The sequence below is a fragment of the Schistocerca serialis genome, chromosome 1 (assembly GCF_023864345.2).
Source record: "Schistocerca serialis cubense isolate TAMUIC-IGC-003099 chromosome 1, iqSchSeri2.2, whole genome shotgun sequence".
Taxonomy (NCBI): domain Eukaryota; kingdom Metazoa; phylum Arthropoda; class Insecta; order Orthoptera; family Acrididae; genus Schistocerca; species Schistocerca serialis.
This window is the reverse complement of record NC_064638.1, coordinates 904,792,069-904,817,398: the sequence shown is the minus strand read 5'-3', so window position 1 is coordinate 904,817,398 and position 25,330 is coordinate 904,792,069. Positions and strand designations below refer to the sequence as shown.

Below are 25,330 nucleotides of genomic sequence, written 5' to 3'. Positions count from 1 at the left end.
AAAGTCGTAATAAATGGAGATAGAGATGACTTTTCAATGTGTTTCCATATAATTACTATAAATTACACAGAGCTTAATTACTCAAAACGTAATCGTGAATGTCGATAGGATGGCTTACGATCACTATCGCAGTGTTAGTGGTGGTAATGATTCTAGAAACGGCCTATTACCTTTCAGAATATAGACTCTGGTAAAAGAATCTTGTGGATTTTGGAATAGCTACTACAGATGCTGTTACAAAAATCTTGTTTCGATGGAACTTACTGTTTGTTCTTGACAAAAAGCTGAAGCATTTATTCATAGATTCGAACTTGTATCTTCATTGCGAGCAGCCAGTACCGCGCGTAACGGGACAGAAACAATTATATCAGAAGAATAACGGCGCTGCAAAGCTGAATAATGGAGATGGTTTCAAAAGAAACTACCGAAACACGGCGTAATATGTGTTGTAAATGGTTACCTCTAGTTGCAATGAGAGAGATATGATGACGTGGTGTTAACGACGCTAGACGGAAATTTGCAGTCGAGGTTTGATGCGTGTGTGAGTGTGGAGGGTGTACCTCTTGACTGAGATGTACGCTTATTATCGAAGTAGAACGAGCATTTTATATGTGTGAAAAAAGGAAAAAAGGGTGAAAGCGGAATTAACCCATACACATCATATCTTTCTTTGCTACCAAAACAACCTTTCCGTTTTTTATTTCCCGGCTACTCTAAATAGCCTTGCTATTGTTCTCGGAAATTGCGGAAGTGAATATTTTAGAGCGCAGATTGAATCTAAACGATAACAGAGAAGGTAATGTCTTACAAATTAATTGAAAAGCCTTCCAACAGTGGCAGGAATCTGCAGTTGGAGTGCCTCTTGGGATAAGATATCTCCGGAGAAATTACTCTTTCCTGAAAGCCTACATTTCGCTAACATGAATAGCGCTGTCTGGTTCTAGTATCCGATATTAACGATCAGGAAGTAACTGTAAGACTTTTCATTTCCTTGACGACCGTGCTCACATGACCGAGAGTGATAACCAGACTGACAAAAATTTTGACTTTAATTTACTTATCTGTAAAAGATTACTAATAGCTTAGCTGAGCAATGTTTGCTTGTTTAGCTCAGGTGGTCTTCTGTGGACAATGAAGTTAAGGAAATAGGAAATAATAACGACCACCATTCAGTATGACAGTTTTCCTTCCGAAGTGGTAAAGGAACTGCAGTCAACATGAAAGGTACTACGCTTTCTTGATAAACATATTTAGTCCGGAAACGTTTTGGCAATATTATTATTTTTCGATATATCAGTGTTAGTCGGGATGTAGTTAATATCTATAACCCCACACATTAATTTAAATTTGAGGATGTTCCCGATAAGAGCTCCGTGAGACAATCAACTTGATACCATGCCAAAATGAAAGTATCGACCATCGTCCGAGACGACCAGCTAAGACTAAACCAAATAATGGGTGGAGTTGTGGGTTCTCAGCTCACAATGCACGGCTGGTCTACAGCGACAAAGCCAAGTGAATCACCCTCGTCTCCATACGCACGGTCTTCCTTGTCTGTATTAAGTCCTGCTCCAAATTTTTCCCTCCGTTACTCTTCAGCGTAATTATTTACAATTGTCCCGAAAGATTTGTATTTCCGAGACTGACAAATGGCACCTGTAAGGTATAACGATAATGAAGGATCGGTTATGAGCAGGCAAATTGTGATATGAGCAAAAACTAAATAGAACGTCTACATATCTTTCAGAGAGAATTTGGTGTGTTCTGGAACTTCTGCTACAATCCTACAGTAAGTGAGACTACAAAGCGATTTGAAAGTAGAATGGCACACCTACATTTTTTTAAATCTGTACGTCGTTGCTGGTTGTAATCCTATCAATGGATTATCGAAATGACCTCACTGACAGTTTCACCTCCACCATAGACATCACTGAGCACAACTAGGCTACACAGTGATCGTGACCTCTGACTTTACGTATGGGCGAGATCTCCTGCGCAGGCAGATTATTAACATGGCGTCGTACAGTGTCCTTGTCAAGTGAAGGACGCACTAGGGACGTTTGAATTATATATGGAGACTTGTAACAGTTGCATGGTATGGTAGTATCAGCTGGCTGTTCGACACGATAATTTGCCCTTAGACGACTAAACAGACGATCGGACGCGTAAATTGAGAATAAAGTCGGCACCAAACACTCGAGTCTGTGGTCCTCATTTGTTCAAAAATGGTTCAAATGGCTCTGAGCACTATGCGACTTAACTTCTGAGGTCATCAGTCACCTAGAACTTAGAACTAATTAAACCTAACTAACCTAAGGACATCAAACACACCCATGCCCGAGGCGGGATTCGAACCTGCGACCGTAGCGGTCGCTCGGCTCCAGACTATTGCGCCTAGAACCGCACGGCCACTCCGGCCGGCTCCTCATTTGTCATCAAGTCACTGTGTGAGACTGAAGTACAGCCATGATGATATGTGGCAGGTTCCCAGAGCATATTTTTAAAATTCCTTTGAAAGAGAACCAGTCCTCGCAAGTCAACATCCATGGACTCGATGCATTTACGATATGATCAGTGAATCCACTCGTGCTCAGCATGATTCACTGCAGCAACGCCTCATTTATAGACGGCCATCGAGACAGGAAGCAAGACCGCATATCCCGAGGAGGAGCCACTAGCAACTAAAACGAGTCCATGTTACATCGAGTTTATGGTCTGGAGGTTGTGACGTATATGGCTGATTAATAGCATGTATTACAAAGATCAGCCACCCACAAGCACATTCATTGCTAAAAAATTTGTTTTTCATTTGAGGAGCATTACAATTACTTCTGTTTTGGGACTGTTTTAAGTCGCAGTGTTGTCGCCTGGGTCGTCAGTGGCAGGGAACGAAAGCGGTAACTCACACTCAGGTGTTCACTAGCTACTTGGAAAGTAACATTGTTTCAGACTTCGGGAGGATTACGACAGTGTTTGCTTGTCTCTAGTTGGTGGGCTGAGAACGCTTACAGGGGAAGCCTCGGTGCTAGGGGGGATTTTCGCAGCGCGCTGCAACCCTCTTCCCCTCTAGCGAGGATGAAATTCGAGGCTGACGACAGTTATTTAGACAGATATAACAGTGAAACAGCGCAGAAGATTAATCCAGATCCGGCAATAAACGTCTCCGAGTTAATCTACGAAGCAATCCGTTGTGTAATTCCTGTGCCGCGCCGCACTTCGCAAACAGTGAGCAAATTTCGCCACGGCCATGAGTGGGACTCGGCGCGACGTCACTGAAGCTCCAAGGGCTAGAAGAGAGGAACGACTCAGAAGACCGTATTTGTACTTAATAAAAAAAAAGTTTTGGCAGTCAAGGCTTGCTGTTTTTGGCATTCTGTTCTTTGAATTTATTGCCAAGTGCTATCAAGCCAGTCCTTACGCTCTTTTGGTAGCAATCCCATTTGCATCAGAGGAGCTATCCCGCGTTGCTTGCTACACTGATGGAAAAAAGATCGCAGCACCAAGGATATAAGCAGTCATATAGAATACGCTAGTAGCGCCACTTCTAGGATGAAAATCAGATTTGCTTTAAGTAAACGATGTAACGGTCGTGAGCGTTGGTTATCTTTGAGATTGGACGTGGTGAGTAATTGTTAGTCAAGAACGCCTTTAAAAAGACAAAGACGGTACTATTAACATGTCTTAGAATTTGAACGATGTCATGTGGTAGGGCTACGAGAAATTGCATGTTCTTTCTGCGATATTGAAGAAAGACTTGGCAGGAATGTAGCCACTGTGCATGATTGCTGGTAGCGATGGTCCGACAATGTACCGAAGAAGATGGGTCACCGGACGGCCACGTGATACCACCGAGAGGGAGATCATCATGTTCGGCGTATGGCTATGGCGCATAATAGCTGCATTTGAGAAGCAATTGGAGCCAGAATGGTACGACGAACTATTGCAGATCAGTTACTTCAAGGACAGCTCTGAGCCAGAGGCTCTGTAGTGTGCATTCCACTGACCTCAAACCACCATTTGTAACGTCACTGGCGTCAAGCGGGAGCTCACAGGAAGACAAGATGTGTTGTGTTTTCTGCTGAAATCAGGGTCTGCCTCAATGTCAGTGATGGCTGTGCTAGACGCACTGGATGTTGGTAATTCAAACTGTTGCGCTGCCAATCATGAACGGCATTCCAGGGGGGTGCATCCCAACAAGATAACGCTCGCCCAAATTCCGCTATTGTAACCCAACATGTTCTACAGAGTGTCAACATGTTGCCTTGGACGGCTCCATCGCCAGATCTGTCTCCAACCGCGAATGTGTGGGGCATCGTCGGACGACAACTGCGGCGTCATACACAACCAGCATTAACCATTCTTGTGTTGACCGACCAAGTGAGACTGGCATGGAACTCAACCCTACAAATTGAGATCTGGAACTTGTATAACACATTGCATGCACGTTTGCCTGCTTGCATTAAACATTCTACTCCGGTTATTAATGCACCAGCATTCAGATTTGCAATGGCTTATCTCACGCTTACATTAAGCTGCGGTCTTACAATGTTAATCACTAAATAGGTTACCTAAACGAATGTATTCGAGGAATTTCGTTTCTCTATGTTAATTACTTTTTGGAGTTGTGATTTTCTTCTGTCAGTGTATAGAATACAGAAGATGAGTGATTTTAGAACTGTTGTGATGCATGCCTGAAGTGTACATGTTCCACGTGAAGTATCAAGTAGGGAGGGTGGGCCAAAATATGCAAACGTCGCGAAAATTGCATGCTTGAATATTAATCCAGATGATGGCAAAGCCTGCAGGTTGCCCTGTTGAATCTGCAGCTGTGAAATGTCGTCAAATACGTTGCAAGTATCAACTGTGGTCAAAACATATCCTGTGTAGCTGTGAGTGAATGTTGGAACTAAGTGAATTCGAAAGTGGAGAAATAGTTGGTGCTCTTACGGTGGTTACTTCCGTAAACAAGGTGCAGAAGTGTTTGGTATTTCAAGAAGCTCCATATCGAAATTTATACCGCATACAGGGAAAGCAGAAAGATGCCATCCGTTAAGTCACAACGCGAACGAAAGTATGTGTTGAGTGGTCGTGACGGACGGTCTTGCAAGATGGTTGTCACTATAAACAGCTGCAAAAGTTACTGCAGGAGTGAACGTCGTACGTGTGAACCACGTCAACATCAAAACAACATGAAGATATCTTCATAAGCAGGAAATTATTGAACGAGCTGTAATTCCAAAATCACTCATCACCGGTGCAAGTGTTCACTACAGGCACTGTAGCCATGAAATGTGGGCTATGTAACAATGGAAGCAAGTCATTTGGTCGGATGAGTCTATTTCACACTAACATCTGGCCGCTTCTACGTCCGAAGAGGGCAAAATAATTAGGGCCAGACGAGTACTTCGCAAGGTCGCATTACTGTCAAGGATTTAGAGATCATTTTGGCTGGTGAGATCCATCCCATTGTACAATATTTGCTCCCCAATGGTGATGCCGCTTCCCAGGAGGACACGCAATTTACGTCGTTTGATGCTGAAGTGTCGCATCTCCTTGGCTACCACAGTCACCAGATTTCAATATTATTGAGCCTTTATATCCTGCTTTGCAGAGAAGAGTCCTTGATCGCTGTCCACCTCCACCATAGTTCACAGAACTTGCCACTATTTTGCAGGAACGCTGGTATGAGATCCATTGGAAAACATATAGGACCTGTATATCTCCATTCCGAGATGACTGGAAGCTGCTTTGAATGCCAATGGTTTCCCTACGACGTATTAGCTGTGGTGACGTGTTGTGTTTGTGGTTTTTCCTTATCGTTGACCTAACCCCTAGGTCCCCAAACAGCACTGTCATGTCCTTGAATGTAATGTCAAACGGGGTTGATTCGTGAAAGTGGATAACTTCGGGACTGTGAGAATTCCGAGACACGTACTTGGGCTTTTCTGTGTTCAGAGGGGAGGAGCGCTTGTGAAGTGGCCAGAGGACATGCTGGCTGCAGGGTAGGGGAGGCGTGTAGGCGGCCTACCTGCACGTCTAGCTGGAAGCCGTGCAGCGGCAGCGGCGGCGGCGGCTGCTGCAGGAAGGTGCCGTAGGGCGCGGTGGAGAACTGCACCAGCAGCTCCGGCCCGCTGCTCACCGCCTCGGGCACCGGCTCGCCGCCCCCGCAGAAGCGCAGCAGCACCGGGTCGCGCGTCGTGTAGCCGTCGTACACCGTCACGTAGTCCTGCACCTCGTCGCACTCCGACCACACCTGCCGGCCACGGCCACGTCACAGCAGCGTGCAGCGATCATATTTTCCACAGTTCTCAGTTTACAAGACACGTTTGTGAGTATTTCTGGATACTGGCCATTAATTAGTAACTAAATATCACTTTGTCTGAAATTTAATAACAATGGAGGTGTTTTTATTTAGTGCAAGAACTATTTTGTCTTGCGAAATAGAAACCACAGTGAAAATCCGAAATGTTTTTTTGCATCGTTTAACTGCACTCTTCTCTACATAGTCGCCGATCTGAATTATATGTCGTAGCATGGTACCAACTTTACAATGCCCTCATCATAGAAGGTAGCTTCATGTGCCTTCCGCCAATTCTCTACGCTGGTCTGCAGCCGGTTGTCTGTCAAAATGTTGTCCTCGTAGCAACCCGTTAATGTGAGCATGAAGATGAAAATCGGATGGTGCCAAGCTCAGGCTGTGCAGTAGATGGTTTAGAGCTTCCGATCAAAAATTCCAAATTATTTGTTGCAGCTGCAGTGTGCAGCAGAGCAGATGTGTGGGGTTTCGGTTATGCTGCTTAGCGTACCCCAGAGATGCCACAGCCCAGTCGTTGGTGACCTACGGAGAGGGTTCAAAATGGCTCTAAGCACTATGGGACTTAACATTTGAGGTCATCAGTCGCCCATAACTTAGAAGTACTTAAACCTAACTAACCTAAGGACAGCACACACATCCATGCCCGAGGCAGGATTCGAACCTGTGACCAAAGAAGTCACGCGGTTCTGGACTGAAGCACCTAGAACCGCTCGGCCACCGCTGCCGGCCTACAGGAAGGGGAAGAGCCCCAGCTGAAGGCTCAATTGTGAGAGTAATACACAGATATGGCAAGTGACTGCAAGACTGTTTAGTGATTAAAGAAAGAACGTGGAAAAGTATCTACACACACCTCTAATGTCACCAGTGTGAACGATGAAGGAAAATAGTGTATTGTTAGGAAATTATAGTGTTGCACAAATGGAAATGTCTTATTGAATGATAATTACTAGGGATGGCCTAATTAAGCATGAAAATATTGGTGCTGCACGACAAACAAATATGTTAACGAGAGGAAGGATCGCCGTTGCAGAAACAAGAGGTCACTGTAGCAATCAGCTTCATTATCGTAAAGCACCAAAATCTGTATTACCCACTGACCCACGCAAATGAGCATTTAAAATGGACAAGGAATGATAATTGATTAACTTAATCTTAGCATGGCTGGGTAACATCGCTAAAGGCTCAATTATGTGAGTAATACACAGATATGGCAAGTGACTGCAAGAATGTTTAGTGATTAAAGAAAGAACGTGGAAAAGTATCTACACACACCTGTAAGGTAACCATTGTGCACGATGAAAGAAAATAGCTACCTGCAAAACGTTAGAACTGTGCAGTTAGCTCCTGATCGGTGATTGCAGTACCAGCCCATTCTTTCAACGCACATGCAGCGTGAATGCAGAGGTGGTGTCAGTAATGGTTGGAGACACTGAGTCCAGCTCGTCCTCTGTACTCAGTACTGAGATCGCGACATCCCACTATATGTCAGCAACCCTCGACTAGCAACGAGTCTGCCATCTTCGGACCTCCAGCAGCAAGTATCCTGCATCTTAACACTTCAAACTTGGCTGTTTCTGCCAAAGCGGGAATCTCGCCGCCGATAGTGCAGACATTGCGAGTTGAGTCCAGTAAAAATTATGTAACAAGGTTAAACAAACCTCTACTCGTGCGGATTTTGTTGTTATTAAACAATGGTGCTATGGTGTGGGAGGTCAGGAAACCTCTCCCACTCCATGATATGATTCTGGAACTATCAAAAAGGAAGGCTTACACATAGACACAAACGAGGGTGTGGGGGTGGGCGAATCGAATTCCGTTCCTGGCTACCTTAGCTGGGAGTCAGTCTTCAGCTTTTACATGCTTACAATGTTTCTCCCTGTCCCTTCTCTTTCCAGCCAGCTTCGAAGTTTTCAGTTCTGCAGAAAAATAACGACCCTCCCTGTAATGAAAGTGAAGGTAAAAGCTATTAGCTAGGCAGTCACTGGTAGTACTGAATATTGTCTCCAGTTACGATGCACTGTAAGAGCGTGATTACGCTGACCAAAAGGGGATGAACATATAATGTCGTCAAATATGGTATGTGACAGCTTTGGAACAAAGCTGCCATGTAACAACTTTGACAAAGAAGGACGATGCTTGAAGATCCTCTTCACTTGTTCTGAATTGCCCATCTATGTTGTTCTCGAATCACCTGATCCACCCACAGTACAACATCGTCGGTTGACACTCGCTTCCTTCCCTGATTACCCGCTTCATGAATATCTGTGCATCCTGCTTCAAAGTTCCTGCGCCATTACCGCACTTTGCTGTTAGGCTTGACAGTTACGTTACGTGGGCTGCATGAAATCGGGTGGAACCCCTCAACATAAAGAAATCGGATGATAGCATGCACTTCACACTTTGGCGGGAGACTATTGTTCTACGCTTCTTAGAAAGAAGCCCCCGTGTTACCCATGTAACTAAGAGACAGTTAATTTAATTTTCTTGTCTAGCTATTTCACTTGATATGCTACATGTATTAGAATCTAGAAAAATACTCAGACCTCATTAAGAATGTGATAATAATAGCTATTCCAAAGAAGGGAGCTGCTGACATGTGTGAATATAACCGAATTAGTTTAATAAGTGATGGTTACCAAATACGGACACTAATTCTCACAGAAGAATGGGGAAAACGACAATAGCCAACCCCGGGGGAGATCAGTTTGGATTCTGGAGAAATGTAGGAACACATTAGGTAATAATGACTTATCGTTTATAATAATGTTGATTCGATTACACTCTTTGATATTTTGAAAGTATCAGGCATAAAATTAGAGAGCGGAACGTTATTTGCACTTGTAGTAAAAGAAGATAAAAGCAAAGTAGTACTTCCGAAGGGAGTAAGACGTGATTGTTCTGAATCAATGAAGTGATGTAACCTGCACTCTGGGTAAGCAGTAAATGAATACAACGAGAAAAGGTTACTGGGATAAGAAATCAAAACTTGCAGTTTCTGTATTATGGGACTTGGAGCATATATTCTGTCACAGTAGGACGTTATGTAGAGAATTAGTAGACAGTATGCTGCTTGATATTTTATTTTTGTATATTACCTTATTTCTGCTTTATTGCTATCATCAGTACATCTGCAAACAATCGCATTTATTAATATTTTACATAACATATAATTCATAAAGGTTTTTCACATTAGATGTTTGACTCACGTCCTGACGTTGTAAATGGACATACCGTACGTCAGTTTTGAGTATACTAGTACTGCTGTCCATAGTTGTCGGCTGTAATATATTTCCAGTAACGTTTTAAAGTTGTTCGATGGTTTGGTGTTGCTCGTTTATTATAATACATTTTGTATTATTTTGGCTATCTTTGAAATGCAAGTTTTACAGCTAGTTGTTACTCGGAGATATTGGTTTTTTGTGGGTTGTTGTCTATGGAACTGTTATTGATGTAAAAATTTCAATAATTTAAAAAAAACTGTGTTCGCTTGAAATCGCTTTGTTTAGTATACGTGCACATTAAGGCTTATCCCAAAGATATAGTGAATGAACAAAATGATTTCAAGTATACACAGTTTAAAAGAAATTACTAAAATTTTATGTAGGGATAACGGGCAACCAAAACACCAAAGATTACAAACGCGTCCATAACAGTTTCATAAATACACGACTCGCAACAACAAAAATATCTCTGAGTATACAACTAGCTGTAAAACATGAATATCAAGTAGTGTTATAATAATAAAAAATATATTATAATATACATGCAACATCAAATCATCGAACAACTTTAAAACGTTACTGAAAAAATTTTGCAGCCGACAACTACGGACAGCAGCAGTAGTTTACTCAGAGTTGACATACGTCCGTTTACAACGTCAGGACATTAGTACAGCATCCAACACAAATAATCTTTATTCAGGCTTAGCATTAGTAAAACCGACAAACGTACGGACATATTGACTGTAAATTGAGGAAAAAAGGTTGTATGAACGTGTATCCTGAAATGCAGCGTTGCGACGGTAGACGGCGCTGCGAATGAAAGTTCCTCTGACCATCTGGCGTGTGTTCCTCGTACGTTTCCGGATGCGTGATTGACGTGGCGTACGGAGCAGCAGAATGAACGGACATCCTGTCAGGAACAAGCGGGGATGGGTTTGAGTACGGACAAGCAGGTGGAAACGATCGAGAGGCAGCTTGGCTATACCAAAAAAAGTACCTTCACAGACATCACGCACATAACACAACATTTCAAGCTCTTTTTTGGGTCCTTTCGGACAGACGAATGTACAGGAAGGCGGTGGATTGCGCGTACACCAGATTTGGAAGCTCTACGGGATATTGAGACGAACTCTAGTGCAAGCTAAAGGCAGCGGTCCCCTAACATGATGTAAGCAAAGGTACTTTTATGTGTATCCTGCATGACAACCGCTGCTATCCTTATCACCTGCAACTACCACAAGGGTTATCAGTTGCGGTTTCCCTCCACAGGAAGGATTTTGTCAATGGATTTTTCACCAGAGCATCACAATTACGGAATTTGTCATCAATCCTCTTTACTTACGTGTGAACGCGTGCATTGCATACCCCGGGGGGCCACTTTGTACATCTGTCGTGGATGCGTTACAGCTTTGTACTGTGTTCCCGGACGATTTAGTGTCGTTGCAAGCGCACCATCCATTTCCAGAAACATGTTCAAAGGACCTTTTTTCCTCCATTTCCAGTCAGGAATCCGTCCCTGCAGTTTGTCCGTTTTATTAATGTTTACCATGTATAGTGTGTAAAATATATATACAAGCGACTGTTTGCAGATGTACTGATGAAGCTAATAAAGCCGAAATAAGCATATGTACAAACGTAAAATATCAAACAGTATACTATCTAACAATTCTCAGCGTGAAACTTAGAAGTTCGCTCACGAAATCGTAATTGTGTCAGACACGTGAGAAGAATTGGAAGAGTAGTCTAATGGACTTCACATCTACATCTACGTGATTACTCTGCTATTCACAATAAAGTGCCACTCTCGAACTGCGTGCGGGAAAAACGAGCACTTAAATTTTTCTGTGTGAGCCCTGATTTCTCTTATTTTTTCATGATGATCATTTCTCCCTATGTAGGTGGGTGCCACTAGAATGTTTTCGCAATCGGAGGAGAAAACTGGTGATTGAAATTTCATGAGAAGACTCCGTCGCAACGAGACAGTCCTCTGTTTTAATGATTGGCGCTCCAATTCACGTAACATGTCTGTGGCACTATCTCCCCTATTTCGAGATAATACAAAACGAACTGCCCTTGTTTGAAGTTTTTCTATGTCATCCGTCAGTCCCACTTAATGCCGATCCCACACCGCACACTAATAGGGCGGACAGCGTGGCTTAAGCAGTCTCTTTAGTAGACCTGTTGCATCTTCTAAGTGTTCTGCCAATGAATAGCCGTCTATGGTTTGCTCTACCGACAATATTATCTATGTGGTCGTTCCAATTTAGGTTATTTGTAATTGTAATCCCCAAGTATTTAGCTGAATTTACAGCTTTCAGATTTGTGTGACTTATCGCGTAAAAGAAATTTAGCGGATTTCTTTTAGTACTCATGTGAATAATTTTGCACTTTTCTTTACTCAGGGTCAATTGCCACTTTTCGCACCATGCAGATGTCTTATCTAAATCATTTTGCAATTCGTTTTGGTCATCTGATGTCTTTACAAGACGGTAAATGACAGCATCATCTGCAAACAGTCTGGCCGTGCGGTTCTAGGCACTGCAGTCCGGAACCGCGGGACTGCTACGGTCGCAGGTTCGAATCCTGCCTCGGGCATGGATGTGTGTGATGTCCTTAGGTTAGTTAGGTTTAAGTAGTTCTAAGTTCTAGGGGACTGATGACCTAAGATATTAAGTCCCATAGTGCTCAAAGCCATTTTTTTTGCAAACAGTCTAAGAGGGGTACTCAAATTGTCTCCTATGTCGTTAATATAGATCAGGAACAATAGAGAGCCTAAAACACTTCCGAATATTACTTCTGTTTTACTCGATGCCTTTCCGTCTATTACTACGAACTGTGTCCTGTCTGACAGGAAATCACGAATACAGTCGCACATCACTGGTCTATATCTCAGCAGGTATTACTTTACAGACACATGAACTCCTCTTCTACACTACCGGCCATTAAAATTGCTACACCACTAAGATGACGTGCCACAGACCCGGAATAAACCGATAGGAAGAAGATGCTGTTATATGCAAATGATTAGCTATTCAGAGCATTCACACAACGGCCGGTGGCCACACCTACAACGTGCTGACACGAGGAAAGTTTCCAATCGATTTCTCATACACAAACAGCAGTTGACCGGCGTTGCCTCGTGAAACGTTGTTGTGATGCCTCGTGTAAGGAGGAGAAATGCGTATCATCACGTTTCCGACTTTGATAAAGGTCGAATTGTAGCCAATCGCGATTGCGGTTTATCGTATCGCGACATTGCTGCTCGCGTTGGTCGAGATCCAATGACTGTTAGCAGAATATGGAATCGGTGGGTTCAGGAGATTAATACGGAACGCCGTGCTGGATCCCAATGGCCTCGTATCACTAGCAGTCGAGATGACAGGCATCTTATCCGCATGGCTGTAACGGATCGTGCAGCCACGTCTCGATCCCTGAGTCAACATGGGGACGTTTGGAAGACAACAACCATCTGCACGAACAGTTCGACGACGTTTGCAGCAGCATAGACTATCAGCTCGGGGCCCATGGCTGCGGTTACCCTTGACGCTGCATCACAGACAGGAACGCCTGCGATGGTGTACTGAGCGACGAGTCTGGGAGCACGTATGGCAAAACGTCATTTTTTCGGATGAATCCAGGTTCTGACGTCTCGGTCAGCTCTTGTTCTCATTGACGGCACTTTGAACAGTGGACGTTACATTTCAGATGCGTTACAACCCGTGGCTCTATCCTTCATTCGATCCCTGCGATATCCTATATTTCAGCAGGATAGTGCACGACCGCATGTTGTAGGTCCTGTACGGGCCTTTCTGGCTACGGAAAATGTTCGACTGCTGCCCTGGCCAGCACATTCTCCAGATCTCTCACCAATTGAAAACGTCTGGTCAATGGTGGCCGAGCAACTGGCTCGTCACAATGCGCCAGTCAGTATTCTTGATGAACTGTGTTATCGTGTTGAAGCTGCATGGGCAGCTGTTCGTGTACACGCCAGCCAAGCTCTGTTTGACTGAATACCAAGACGTATCAAGGCCGTTATTAAGGCCAGAGGTGGTTGCACTGGGTACTGATTTCTCAGGATCTATGCACCCAAATTGCGTGATAATGTAATCACATGTCAGCTGTAGTATAATATATTAGTCCAATGAATACCTGTTTATCATCAGCATTTCTTGTTTTAACGGCCAGTAGTGTAGTTTCGACCAACAGGCGATTTTTCATAGGCAAGCATTTTTTTTTTTGTGATCGACATCAATAAAAATTAAACAACGACAGTGGAACGTTATCGAAGTAAATGAGACTGTGCTTGGCAAATTAGATTAAGAAATAAGATACTGAAAGTGGGATATGACCTTTGTTTTTTCGACATCAAAATAACTGACTGTGATCGAAGAAGACTATTGATATCAAGAAAAGCGTTTTTGAAGGAGGGAACTTTGTTCAACGTGTAATATGAATTAATTCCTTTCCTCTGTGGATGTACCTTGAGACGTCGGTCGTGCTGGGAGCGGTCGGAGGCGGCGCCGGAGGCGAGCCCGGAGCCGGGGGCAGCGGCGGCGGGGGGCGCGGCGACGCCGGAGCCGTCGCCGATGCGCGGCTGCCCGCTGAGGTGGCTGCTGCGGATGGCGACGAGCTGGCCGCGCGGCTGCCGCACGGCGATGAGCGCGTGCTGGCCCGGCGGCGCCTCGTGCTGGCGCACGGCGTAGTAGCAGGTGGCGTTGCGCGGGTACACGCCCGGCCAGTTGGGCGACTGCAGCCGGCACGGCCGCCGCGAGCACTCGCTGAAGAGCCGCGAGCACGACGTGCCCGCCATCAGCTCGCCCAGGTGGAAGCCCGCCTCCTGCTCGCCGGCGCCGCCCTCGCTCTCGTTGTGCCGGCCCGGGCCTGCGGGCGCCGACACCGGCACTTCACAGTGGCGTCACAAGAAAATGTTTTTTAATTTAGGTATTGTAGACCTACGACCTCAAGATCGTACACGAAATCTTCTGTATTTGGATAGATTAGCACTTTCAGCTAACACTCTAGTCGTCTTCAGATCATAAAACATTCTTGATTAGAATGAAATGATAATTAAATCAAGTCCCTAAGCTGTCGACAGCGGGAAGAGTTGAAAATGTGTGCCCCGACCCGGGACCCGAACCCGGGATCTCCTGCTACATGGCAGACGCTCTATCCATCTGATCCTCCGAGGGCAAAGAGAATAATGCGACTGCAGGGCTTTATCCCTTCCACTCTCCCCGTGAGACCCACTTTCCCAACTTAATGTCCACACACTACATTCGTAGTGCCCCTGCCCACTACACTCATTACTCGCGCCAGACAATCTTACCGAGTCCCGTAAGAGTTCGGGCAATGCGTGTGCATCCAGCACAGAAGAAGAGGGTCAATGGCTGATTAGCATTAACTATATGAAGATGATATCTTTTCTTTCGGACATGTCCGAAAGAACAGATACCGTCTTCATATTCTTGATTAGTGTCGGTGCCATTACGGCTTCTAGGCGCTACAGTCGGGAACCGCGCGACCGCTACGGTCGCAGGTTCGAATCCTGCCTCGGGCATGGATGTGTGTGATGTCCTTAGGTTAGTTAGGTTTAAGTAGTTCTAATTTCTAGGGGACTGATGACCTCAGAAGTTAAGTCCCATAGTGCTCAGAGCCATTTGAACCATTACGGCTTCACACTTCGTCAACATATTCGTTGGGGAATGTTTTACGATCTAAGGACAGATAGATACTTGGCTGAAACTAGTAATACATCCAGATAAGCAAGATTTCACGTGTGGTCTTGACTTCATGGATTTTCAATCCCTAATATAAATAAAAGATTTACGACAGATCGCTTATCTCTTGGTTGATAATGCCAACAAATCTGATCAAAACAAGAGACTTTTCCATGTTGCGATGCAGCAGAAAACTGAGTTAATAGAGTATTTCAGGAACAAAATCTTTAACATATCAGTAAAAACTTTCTTGGTGAGTGACCATGTCATCTGTAATAAAACTGCTGCTTTCGGCTGCTATTCCAAACAGGTGACTGTTGATAAAGTCTGCTTGCAGTAGCAGCCGAAACGTTGGTGTATTAGTTATACAAGGTGTTTAAGAAAAAGCGTTACATATTCCTACAGGACGACAGTCAAAACTAGAAAAAAAAGTTCATACAGTGAAGTCAGGAAACCAATACCTGTTGACATACGGGCTGTTAATTACCTGTAGTTCGTAGCATGCATTTTATTTACAGATGAGGCAGGATTCAAAAGAGAAGATATAGTAAATTACCACAATACGAGTACGTGGGCAGATGCAAATCAATCATAGAGGTCAGGCAGCATGATCGTTTAGGTACTAGTGTATAGGCGGGAACTTCGCTTTCTAACAGAGAGATGATTTAAAATGGTTCAAATGGCTCTGAGCACTATGGGACTTAACATCTGAGTTCATCAGTCCCCTAGAACTTAGAACTACTTGAACCTACCTAACCTAAGGACATCACAGACATTCATGCCCGAGGCAGGATTCGAATCTACGACCGTAGCGGTCGCGCCGTTCCAGACAGAAGCGCGTAGAACCGCTCGGCCACACCGGCTGGCAACAGAGAGATGGGAATGAGAGGAGAGAGTGGTCTATATCTCAACAGGTATTGGTTTGCAGGCACGAGAACTCCTCTTCTACTGTCGACCAATTCTACCTCCTGTAGGAATATGTGATACCTTTTTCTAAACACCTTGTATATCTCGTGGTCAAACACCTAAAATGATTTTACTGTAGTGGAGTCCAGTCGTGGGTCTATGCTCTAGTATCTTGACCAGTTATCGATGGGTAAAATTTCGGCACTAGATAAATTCAGTTTAAAATGTAGATGCGTCCAATTTTACACGTACAAAGTAACAAGGATGCTAGAGCTAGGAACAAAACAAACAAAAAAAAAAAAAAAAAAAAAAAAAAAAAAAAAAAAAAAAAAAAAACTTGAGGAAAATAACAAACACAAGTATTTTATATATATATATATATATATATATATATATATATCAATTTTTAACTATTCAAGACTTTGCCCATCCTAATTCCGGCTGGTATCGATTTCACTGATGCTGAAGTAAGTTATTTAAACAAGCTTTAACATATTTATCCTAGCTGCTACCGTCACCCCGTCCGCTACCTACTGTGGATACCACAGTTGGTTTATGTTACTCGGAATAAAGTGGGTGCTGTCGTTCCTAGAGTCCCTAGATCAGCATTTGTGTAATCGTTCTAAATTATGTTAGGCGGGCATTGACGTGCTTATTTCAACGGCGATCTCTTTGGTAGAATTGGCATATTTCATCACCTACTGTAAAATAAAGCTGCTCTATAAAAACCGGTCTTTATTGAAGAGTGCTACTAGCTTGAGCACAAAATGACCGATAGAAACTCTTGAATTCGGTTCCTCAGGCTAAACCGCTGAATCAGTTTAATGGCAAAAGTAATTTCGTGGAGCTGCTTGAAATTCACTAAGTCGAAAAAAGAATTGTTTGACAGTCGTCGGAGGTCGTGGGAGGCAGGGAAAACACGCAACTGTCCGACAGTGTGTTCACGTGCTCGGGAGTGGAATTACGATAGAGGCATTTCAGGTTTCTTGCCGAACGTTCCGATTTAGTAGCGCGAGTACGCGGGCCGGTACCTAACGAGAAGCGATGGACTTGGTGAGGTTTAAATGAAGCCAAAAAACTCCATTTGTTTTGCGGAAATTTGAAATAAGGCGTTTTGTGGAACTTCTGATCAATTAACTTTGTACTGTACTCCCGGGTTTTCACTGTGCAGATAATCGGAAAATCTGATAATGCCCTGGCGGAAGCAATGTACGAACTGCTGCCGGTGTATATTTTCCAGTCCAGCTTTCTTTCTGAAAGTAGAAATGGGAATTAATTAACTAGTGAATTTCAAGTAGAGACAGATTAATGAAAGGTTAATGACTCATTTTTAGGCTTACGTAATAGAGCAGCCGTTTAGTGTGCTAATGTACGTCTGTGAATAAACGCAGGTCAATATGTCATGTAATTTGTTTTAGGTGACACACATCGCTAAGAATGTGTGGATTCTGGCCACGGTAGCAGGGGCATTGTATGCGAATCCATGAAATCTCCGAGGACGGATGAAAGAAGTGGCTCGAATGGTCTAAAAATTAACTGGATTTTACAGGCATTTTTGTAATTTAATGGCATAATTATCGATAATAATGACCACATAGGTCTAAAGCGTCTGATTGTCATAGACTAATAAATACAGCTGAATTAAGGATAGTGAGATATGATTTGTATAATACATCCAACCGGCTGCAACAAGATTTAATCTGATCTGGTTTCGACACGACTATGGGTGTCTTCATCAGAAAAACCAGAAACAAATAAATAGATGAAAACAGCTTTACGAGCAAAATGCATTCGTCATATAATGTAACTTCTTAAAATCATATTTAAAACCATATAAAAATTATAGGTTTTGGAACTGATATAACCATGGTCAGTAGAACAATATAAAGTAAAACAGTATAACAATACAACAATGGTCATTAAAACTTATAGCTACATGACGTAGCACACTGTTCGCCACAGCGGGTTGTAAGAGGAAACAAGCACTGGCATCGTCTGATGAAGACACCCATGTTAGATGTCGACGCCAGTTCAAGTTAAATCTTATTGCGACCGGTTGCATATTCTTGTACTGTTGCTGGCTCACAGCCATGTTTAGAACTGTAAGATAATGAGGTAATGTATAACACAACAGGCGGACAGGTAAGGAGAAATGCCGTGGGTAAAATGTACAGTGGAACCAACAAATTTTTTCTTCACTCACAGGAAGCCGAGTTCATGAAATTAAACTAAGAGTTTGTAATAATTCACCACTGAAAACTGGGGCTCGAAGAGACAATCATGTACGCGAGACATCCCAAAAAGCCAGACAGGGACTGCTTTACTCACGGCTCTGAGCAGTATGGGACTTAACTTCTAAGGTCATCAGTCGCCTAGAACTTAGAACTACTTAAACCTAACTAACCTAAGGACATCACACACATCCATGCCCGAAGCAGGATTCGAACCTGCGACCGTAGCGGTCGCGCGGTTCCAGACTGAAGCGCCTAGAACCGCGCCGCCACCCGGCCGGCGGACTGCTTTACTGAAGTGTTTGCTTCCACTGGAAAGGGTTGTCTCAGTTAAAGTCTGAATGAAGACAAGTGGGACTCCGTAGAATCACAAGCACCTTTGGACACTTGAGCAAAGCACAGGCATTCCCATACGAACAAGCGGGATTGTTGTTGGGTGGCTGCTGTCTTGAAAATTCAGGAATGCAGACAAATACTTGAAGGAATATTCTAAAGATAAATGATAATTAATTGAAACCTTCAGCTGCCGACAGGTGTTATTGATGTTCCTCGATGGGGACAGCTGGAAATGTGTGCCCCGAATGGGACTCTTATCGGGGACCTCCGGCTTACATGGCAGACGCTCTATCAATCTGAGGACACAGATGAATAGCGCGACTGCAGGGACTTATCCCTTGCACGCTTCCCGTGTGACCCACATTCCCAACTGTCCACAATCTACATACGTAATGTGCGTAATAGATGTTTGCCCAGCCACTGCACAGTTACTGTCTTCATATCCTAAGGAGTTGTCCACACTGAGGAGTACCTCAACACGGAGCATCTGAAAACGAGGTGGGATTTCCTGGGTTACATGCCATTCACTGGAACATCGCAAAGACACTATGCAGAGGCTGGGAGGAGTGGTTCCGCCGTGTCGCTCAGTTATTGGGTGGTATTGTAAACTGAACCCATCAATGACAAAGGCGATATGATGAAAAGTTCGGTGTCAAGGAGGAGAGAGTGAGCGAGAGAACTAAAAAGAATCTACCAAGCAGGAGCTGCTAAGGGGAGACAGGTAGCAGAGTAGTAGCTGAAATCGATATGTAATAAACAGATTAAAAATTTACGAGTGATACTACCCTTCCTCCTATCTTGATTAGCAGAGAGTCAGCAGTGAATAATCAGACAGTGAGCAGTCAAGCAGTCAGCGAGTCAGCAGCGTAGAGAGAGAGAGGACTTGGACAGGACGTGACAGACAGTGAGTTTTCCTGGAAGCATGCCAACCTATTGTCGCTGATGTCTCCAGATTTTGAGTTTGGTCCCTGCAGCCGCGCGGTGTAGCTGCGTTGTCTGGAGCGCCTTGTCATGGTACGCGCGGCACCCCCCGTCGGAGGTTCGAGTCCTCCCTCGGGCATGGATGTGTGTCTTGTCCTTAGCGTAAGTTAAGTAGTATGTAAGCCAAGGGACCGATAACATCAGCAGTTTGGTCCCATAGGAACTTACCACAAATTTCCAAAATTTCCAAGATCCCTGCATTCATCCTGATGTCTATTCTCACTTTTTGACATACTAATTTCCTACGCCATATAGAATATGCTTCCTAAGCAGCCCAATGCACGAATCTTTAAGCATACGACTGAATTTCCTTATCTGATGTCAACCTCCAAATATGATACTAATACTACCTCTATTAGATAATCACCAAAGAAAATAGTCGCTGAGGGTGCAAGCACGGGAACACCGCATCGGCTGCGGAGCGTGCTCTACCAGAGGGACTAAGTCAGCCAGTGAAGAAGAAGAAACGAGTTACGCTGTCCAGGGCATCAACGAAAAGATGATGTGAAGATGAAAGCTGCCAGCTGTGAAACAGGTACAACGCGTCACGCCAACATTTGTCTTCACTTCGGCCTGATTTGCGTATCCTTTTTATTTTATTACATTTTGGCGCGACCTTATTGGCATATTAATTTATCTGAAACAATAAATTTCAGTGCATCGTATTTTGACACATAACGTGACATGACCTCATTTTTCAAGCACTTCAGGTTTCATCAGAATGAGTAAATGTGCAAATACCAACACAGGAAAATGGGAGAAATCTGAGTTCACACGGAGGTTTATCGACGCCATTCGCGACAGGAACAGGGAGGGGAAAGTTCCAGAAGTATCATTCAGAGCACAGCCTAAGGTAGCTTGCGGAATTTAGATGTATCACATGTTTATGAACGTGAAGATTAGAAAAACTGTGTAAGGTTTCACTGCACAAATGGATAAACAACTAACATTATCTCGAATGATTTAAATACTCTTTTCCTGTGGTAAAAGGCAGAATTTGGAAGAAAATGTAAAAAAATTCTTTGAGACCAACTTGGTTTAAGATATCCAAGGAAATAATGAAAGCCAGAGGCTTGGCTCTGGTGGAGAAACGCGGAGATGAATGGGAATGTGTCTATTGTCTTTGCTGACACGTAAATCTTTCGACTCTGTTTAATGTCAGCTTATGCTCAGTTCGATGAAAGTATGCGGGACTCGTATGAAAAGATGCGAGATTTACTTCTCAGCTTTAAAGAAACAATGGGAAACTATACGATTGTGAGTAGGGATCCAGAGTTACGAAATGTGTTGAATAGGAGTACAGAAATTCACTGCCTCTTTTTATTCATCAGTCTCAGGAAGTGATACTAGGGAACGTTACACAGGGGTCACTAGGTATTACGAGGAATGACAGTAGAAGACAAATTTTCGTAGGCGGTAGTGTGATGCTAATCTCTCCATTGTTGTTGACTATGGGATATCGGGGGTACGCAGCCGCAGAGTGTTTTATTGTGTGAAATGTTAAGAGCCGCGCAGGATTAGCCGAGCGGTTTAAGGCGCTGCAGTCATGGACTGTGCGGCTGGTCCCGGCGGAGGTTCGAGTCCTCCCTCGGGCATGGGTGCGTGTGTTTGTCCTTAGAATAATTTAGGTTAAGTAGTGTGTAAGCTTAGGGACTGATGACCTTAGCAATTAAGTCCCATAAGATTTCATACACATTTTTGAAATGTTAAGACGTCCACAGAGTACGCTTTCCTGAAACATAATATTCTTACAACATACACGTGCGCTGTAAACAAAATAAAAAATAGCATACCGTTACATAGTTGACTTCACTTGGTAATGCGATTTAGCAAGGATACCGACGGTCACTGGTTGTTCGTCTACCGACATATTTAATTGAATCTATGTAAATTGTTTTACAGACACATGTGATGATAGGACGTGTATTCCAAAATCGATCGTGTATGATGTATCAATAATTAACATAAAAAAGTTCAGTCTGAGGAAATCTGTGATCTTGCACGTGATAAGATAAAAATCTTAGCAGACTTCAATACAATAACTAACCATTTTTATATGTGTGTGAGCAATGCCTTATTGATAATAACAGAGTCACTGAAATGAAAGAAGTAATAAATACATTTAGACACAATATGCTGAACACAAATATAAAACCGTTTTATAGTCTGACCTTTCGCTAACGCACGCTTGTGCTGTGGCACTAGACTCTGGGGGTAAAGAGGTTCGAACCCCGGTGGTGGAAAAAAGTTTCACTGGCAGCAGGCAAGGGGAGGAGAGATGGTGACATAAAGCTCATGATCACAAGACATTGTGCCAATGTCCTAGTTTAAATACCAAACCAGTCCGCAGTGTCTCGTGAAGTGAGGGCTTGTGACACTGTTAAAGAGGATCTGTCCGCCTGATGGGAACGTTAAGCTGGGCGGGCCCCTCTGTGCTCTTCGCGAAGTGTATGCTATATGCCGGCACCGGGTTTCATCCTCTCCCTTCTCTCATCATCATCATCATCTTCATCATACAACACAAACATTACACTACATTATACACATAAAAATGTTCAAATGTGTGTGAAATATGCCGGCACCGGGTTTCATCCTCTCCCTTCTCTCATCATCATCATCATCTTCATCATACAACACAAACATTACACTACATTACACACATAAAAATGTTCAAATGTGTGTGAAATCTTATGGGACTTAACTGCTAAGGTCATCAGTCCCTAAGCTTACACACTACTTAACTTATCCTAAGGACAAACACACCCACCCATGCTCGAGGGAGGACTCGAACCTCCGCCGGGACCAGCCGCACAGTCCATGACTGCATCGCCTAGACCGCTCGGCTAATCCCGCGCGGCTACTCCACACATACCCACATACAATACATACATGTAGTATTACAAATATTGTAACGGAGCGTGTTATAAACAAATAAAAGAATCTGACCGTCAATGATGACCACGCACGTGGTACATTGTGTCAATGCGATAGCAATCTGGCAGCCAAAAATGTCGAACGACGTTGTGAACAAGAAGCGTGTTGATTCGTGGTCCCGTTGGATACAACATGCAATCTCGACTAGTACGTACTGAAAGCAAACTTTATTAATTACCCCAATTGCAACGCTCGCAAGATAATAACGGGACTCGCAATTTATGTAAATTCCACGAAGAGAGGGTTACGGGTGCGGAAACCGCGTTGGATTTTCAAGGAGAAGAAAAGAATTTGAAAGATAATCAATCTTTATGTTTATTAATAATTGTACAACTTCCTCACTCGTATCTCTATATTCGCTTGCTTTATGAAAGTACTGTAATTAGATACATTTGAGGTGAATAAAGTGGCTAGATGTAACAGATAAACAAACTAGGACAGAAAAGATTTAGACTGAGCACTGTAAATACTGCGTGGGAACAAGGCCCCTGGTAAGACGACATTCGCTCATAATAGTGAGGTCCTTGAAAGAGCCAGCCATTACAAAACTATTCTACATGGGACGCAAGATGTATGAGACAGGCGAAATTTCCTCAGGCCACAGGAAGAACATAGCAATTAAAATTCCAAAGAAAACAGGTGAAAGACACATGTGGTGACTTAGAAGATCAGTTAAAGGAAGTCGAACCTAAGTTTCTAGCATTTGTAGGTTTAGCGAAAGCTTTTGACAATACTGACTGGAATACACTCTTCGAAAACCTGTTGGAAGCAGGAGTAAAATAAAGAAAGCGAAAGGCTATTGTCAACTCGTACAGAAACTAGTCTGCATTCATAAGAGTCGAAGGACATAAAAGGCATGTAGTGATTCAGACGGGAGTCAGACATGATTGTAGCCTATCCTCGACGTTATTCCGTCTGAATACTAGAAAGAAATAACGGAAACCAAGCAGAAATGGTGCAGGGGACTTAACGTTCAGAGGAGAGAAATAAAAACTTTGAGGTTAGCCAATGGCAATGTATTCTGTCAGAGACAATGAAGCACTTGGAAGGACAGTTGAGCGAAATGGATAATGTCTGGAAAAGAGTTTATATGATGAACTTCAACAAAAGTAAATCAGGGATACCAGAATGTGCTGAGGAAATTAGATTAGGAAAAGAGACATTAAAAGTAATAGATGAGTTTTGCTGTTTGGGCAGGAAAATAACTGTTGAGGATAGAGAGGACACATAGTGTGCATACTGTTTCCAGCAAGAAAATAATTTCTGAAAAAGAGGAATTTATTAACATCTAATATTAATTTAAGTGCTAGGAAGTCTTTTCTGAAATGATCCGGAGTGTAGCTTTGTGCGCAAGTGTAACGTCCACGATAAGGACCTCACACAAGAAGAGAACATAAACTTTTGAAATGTGCTACTGCGGAAGATTAGAAGGACAGATCGAATAACAAATCAGGAGCTATTTAATTGAATCAGGGGAAAATGATATTTATTCAACAACTTGAATTAAAAAATAGGACACATTCTGTATCACAAAGAATTGTCACTTTGGTAATGAAGTGAGTGAAGGTGGCTAAAAATTGTAGACAATGACCAAGGCACGAATACAGTAGGTAGGATCAAATGGATGTAGGTTGTGGCAGTTTTACAGAGACGAAGAGACACGCTGCGTAGACTACTGTGAGGAGCTACATCAAACATGTTCTATAACTGAAGATCATAACAACGACAGCAAATAAAGACAAAATTTTAAAAATTGCACCCTCATTGTACGAGTTCGTACTGAGAAGTAATAGCACCGAATTTTTTATGAGGAAACTCTTAAAGCTTGTTATTAACTAATGTTATTAAATTTTTACATCTTTATTCTTCATGTGTACATATTTATTTGTCAACAGTCACCGCGGCGATTAACACATTTGTCCCTATGAGCGACCCCTTCGCTTATAGAGTCACTATAAAATGTTTGGCTTCGTTGACGGTGCCATAACCTCATCTCTGCTTCCAACGGTTTGTGGGGCCGTAGAACCACTGGCTCTATCCCCCAATAATATCGCTTTCCTAACGCAGCGAGATCAACTGTATCTTTGCTTGACTAGTTCTCTTTAGTACGCGCTCTACGATACACGCATTGGGTATGCGCTACGAGAGTAAAAGTATTCACAGTAAGTGGCGGGAGTGCGCGTGATTATTTATCGTCGTAATTACCACGCCCCCTTCCGAAAACCTACAGCTGTATCACTATCACAACTTGAAGTCTTCGAATGTGTTCTTTAAGTTTTGGAAACAGATGAAAATCAAATGAGGTGAAGTCCATACTGTATGGAGGATGACAGTGAACACAAAGCCAGTCTGTTGTAGGTGTCGCAGCAATCGTGTGTGATGTGGCACTGTCAAGTCGAAGGAGAGGATACTCCACGTGCGGATGAACTCTTCACATTCGAAAATAGACTACAGCACGGGGTTGCTCACGCACCGACGTAGCTACGTTACACATCTCTATGTTAAGCGCTACGATTCGGAACTCTCTAGCGGCAGAGCGCTGCAGATACGTAGATATGAAGAATAATGATGTAGAATGTCAATAACGTTTATTTTATTTGAAAAGCTTTAAGCGATTTCACATAAAAATTCGAAACCACAATCTCCCAGCATGCCTATCTTGGCCCTGATATCGAAAACGTAAGGTGT

The 25,330-nt window shown here is 43.3% G+C and overlaps 1 protein-coding gene across 1 annotated transcript in view; it reads right to left on the bottom strand.

Annotated features, from left to right (window-relative positions):
* LOC126445065 (uncharacterized) overlaps positions 1-25,330 on the bottom strand; it is a 406,008-nt gene that overhangs the window by 167,470 nt on the left and 213,208 nt on the right. The window contains exons 4-5 of the mRNA XM_050090970.1: positions 14,102-14,418; positions 6,029-6,253 (exon numbers count right to left, since the gene is read on the bottom strand). Of these exons, the coding sequence (XP_049946927.1) occupies positions 6,029-6,253; positions 14,102-14,418 (542 nt within the window). The remainder of the gene's footprint in view (positions 1-6,028; positions 6,254-14,101; positions 14,419-25,330) is intronic.